Raw genomic sequence first — 3351 nt, 5'->3', positions numbered from 1 at the left:
CTGCAACATGACCTCATGGCTCCGAAACTCAATCCCTCTACCAATAAAACCTAACATACTGTACGCCTTCTTAACAACACTATCAACCTGGGTGGCAACTTTCAGTGATCTATGCACATGGACACCGAGATCTTTCTGCTCATCCACACTACCAAGAATCTTACCATTAGCCCAGTACTCTGTATTCCTGTTACTCCTTCCAAAGTGAATCACCTCACACTTTTCCGCATTAAACTCCATTTGCCACCTCTCAGCCCAGCTCTGCAGCTTATCTATATCCCTCTGTAACCTACAACATCCTTCCGCACTATCCACAACTCCACCGACTTTGGTGTCATCCGCAAATTTACTAACCCATCCTTCTACGCCCTCATCCAGGTCATTTATAAAAATGACAAACAGCAGTGGCCCCAAAACAGATCCTTGAGGTACACCACTAATAACTGAACTCCAGGATGAACATTTCCCATCCACCACCACCCTCTGTCTTCTTACAGCTAGCCAATTTCTGATCCAATGAGATGAGATTTGAAGTTCTGTTCTTGCTTAATAGAAGAGTGAAGTTGCTTATTATTTAATTCTGTTGGAGTGAGATGACAAGTGCAAAGATTTTAGCAAGAGCTGAATAAAATGATTTTGGATCTTGAATCTGAGGAAATACTGGTTCATAGCAGCTACATTCTGATCTTGAATAGGTTACCTGAAATCCAGAGGTGGTCACAGAGATACTAGAAGTAACAAAGCAATGGAGGTGGGTGTAACCATCACACCTGGAAGTTGAAATATTATTTCTTTATTAAAATTATCTCCTGTTTTAGTGGGACCATTCTGTGCTTGTACCAGTGCGAATAACAACACTTACTGGTGTTTGAGGACCTACAATGAGACCCACAATTTCCTGTTCTGTGAGTTTGCCACTGGTTTCTTGGAGTACTTTGACCTCAACACAGATCCTTACCAGGTAAAAAAGAATCACCAACTCACAGAATTGTTGCAATACATTGAATGAAAATAATACAAGTTACCTCCCAGCACTGTGCTTAATTTTAGAATTTTTACAAAAGATAGAAATTGCAACAAAATCTATGCAAATTGATTATACCTATTAGTTCTATTGCATACTTGTACTTGTTATATACTCAATCAGATGTGGAAACTGAGTGGCCAAGCAGTGATGTATTGAATGAAAACGATGGTATTCCATTACGTGACACAGGATTAATGATGCACTGCATTTTATCAAATCTCTCAAACAGCACACAAACATGTTTGAGGTGGTCTGCTGCAAATTCTCAAATGCCTTCTGCAGGCTATTCAGGATGACACTAAGGGTGAACCTAATACATTATGCTGTTCCATCAATTCACATCTAATGGCCAGTCTAGTTCAATGTAAATCACTTGCTTGTGGCATTATGCTCCTCTCCTTTTTTTAAAAAATTAACCTATTTTTCTAATCAACTGGTTCAGAAATGTTATTTTGCACTTCTGGAACAGGTAGGGCTTGACCCCAGCCTCCCAGTCTGGGTGTAAGGACACTACCACTGTGCTACAAGAGGGCCCTTGTTCCCGCACAATTAGGAAAACCAGCTGGTGATCTTAAAGATACTAATTGCCTGCTTCGGGGAGTTGGTTCTAGAACCTTGGTTAAACCACACGTGTTCAATGAACAGTTCTAATCTCCTAGTTATGCAAAGGATTTGGATCTACTGGCTAAGATGAAAGGAAGCTTACCACAATTATTAAAATTAGTGAAAAAAAATACCAGGCTGGATCTATTTTCAACAGAAAAGTGAAGATTAAAGTGTAACCTGAAATAGATATTCAAGATTATATAGGGATGAGCAATAAATACTGGCCAGTCAGCGATACACCGGTCCCATGAGAGAATTTTTAAATAAAATCCCTGTAACACTGATAAGAGCAAATTTTATGGGGAAAGCTGATGCTGTGGATAGACTCCCACCAAACTAATCAAATTGCTTACGCGATCTGATACATTTTATTTAGTGAGTATCATGAGGCCGTGTCTGTGAACTCCCCAAACTGCTGCTTGAGGAAATTATACTGGCACTGAACTGTAGCTAATATAATAGAAATGTTTGAAAGCAGAGGAATGAACAGTTATTAGTGTGCGTTGCACGTGTTCTGTAATGGTTAGTGGAATCCTAATGAGCTGTCCAAATTAAATTGTTTAATGCATAAATGATTAGCATTCTCTTTTAATCAAAGTTCATATTTTCCATTTGTAGCTGATGAATGCAGTGAATACATTAGATCGAGATGTTTTGAACCAGTTACATGTACAACTTATGGAATTACGAACCTGCCGTGGCTTTAAACAGTGTAACCCTCGGACCAGGAATATGAGCACAGGTACAGTTACCTACCAGTATTCCTATAACTGAACATAATGCATGCATTGTTTGCTGATATATCTTGTAATTAATATACAGAACAAAATCAATGTGAAGGTTATTAATGTTCTTTAACTTTGTAATTTATAGATCACACTACAGAAAAATGAAAACCTGGTTAATATTTGAACAGTTAAACTATTGTTCTGGAGATACAGTTCAAATTACTTATGATACTTCCAATGGGTAGCTATTAACTTGGTAGTACAAGTGATTCAGAAGTTAATGCCCTTATTAAAATATATTGCTCACACTGTCAGAATAATTGACTAGAGTTTGGAGTTCATTTTCCATATACCATCAATATTAACTTTCACAGGGACTAAACTAGCTAAAGGGCTGAAGAGTTTGTTATAAACCTCAATATTCTTTCAGTGAACAAGCTTAAAGATTTTGGACGTATAAGTTGAAAGTATATGAAAAATCCATACTCCAAGCTCATATTCATGTTAGTTCTAGCATTTCTTGCACATATGCATGGTTTACTTTGAGTTGAATTTCTCTCACACTTGCTGGGCATGTTTTTGGGAGGTGAAAGGTAATTAAACTATGCCAGCTGGCTAGTCTTATGCCTTCATACCCATTCCAGAGCTGACCTCCATGGTACAGTAAATGGGCTGTTGTTGGAATTGGCAGCTCACTTGGCATATGTAAGTAAAGGACAAAAAAGCTTGTTACTGGGCCTATTGACCTGGATACTACCCCGCACACTCCATAAGGCAGCTAACATGGGCAGGCCTTTTTTTATGGCCTAGCTGGAAAAGTTTAGTAAAGAAATGGGCTTCCTCATTCAGGGGATCCTGCATGTATCAAAGAAGTCCTTCCCTCCCCATTACAGAGACAACAAGGTGCAGGGCTGGATGAACACAGCAGGCCAAGCAGCATCATAGGAGCAGAGAGGCTTACGTTTCGGGCCTCGACCCTTCATCAGAAAA

General features: G+C 39.0%; 1 protein-coding gene across 1 annotated transcript in view; it reads left to right on the top strand.

Moving 5' to 3' along the window:
* The window catches only part of LOC125485508 (extracellular sulfatase Sulf-2-like), a 9331-nt gene extending 6924 nt beyond the window's left edge, over nt 1-2407 (top strand). The window contains exons 3-4 of the mRNA XM_048608569.1: nt 819-961; nt 2252-2407. Of these exons, the coding sequence (XP_048464526.1) occupies nt 819-961; nt 2252-2407 (299 nt within the window). The remainder of the gene's footprint in view (nt 1-818; nt 962-2251) is intronic.
* The last annotated feature ends 944 nt before the right edge of the window (nt 2408-3351 follow it).

This window comes from Rhincodon typus, chromosome 19 (assembly GCF_021869965.1).
Source record: "Rhincodon typus isolate 14 chromosome 19, sRhiTyp1.1, whole genome shotgun sequence".
In the NCBI taxonomy this organism is placed as follows: Eukaryota; Metazoa; Chordata; class Chondrichthyes; order Orectolobiformes; family Rhincodontidae; genus Rhincodon; species Rhincodon typus.
The sequence above is the reverse complement of the archived record's forward strand: the minus strand, read 5'-3'. Positions and strand labels throughout refer to the sequence as shown.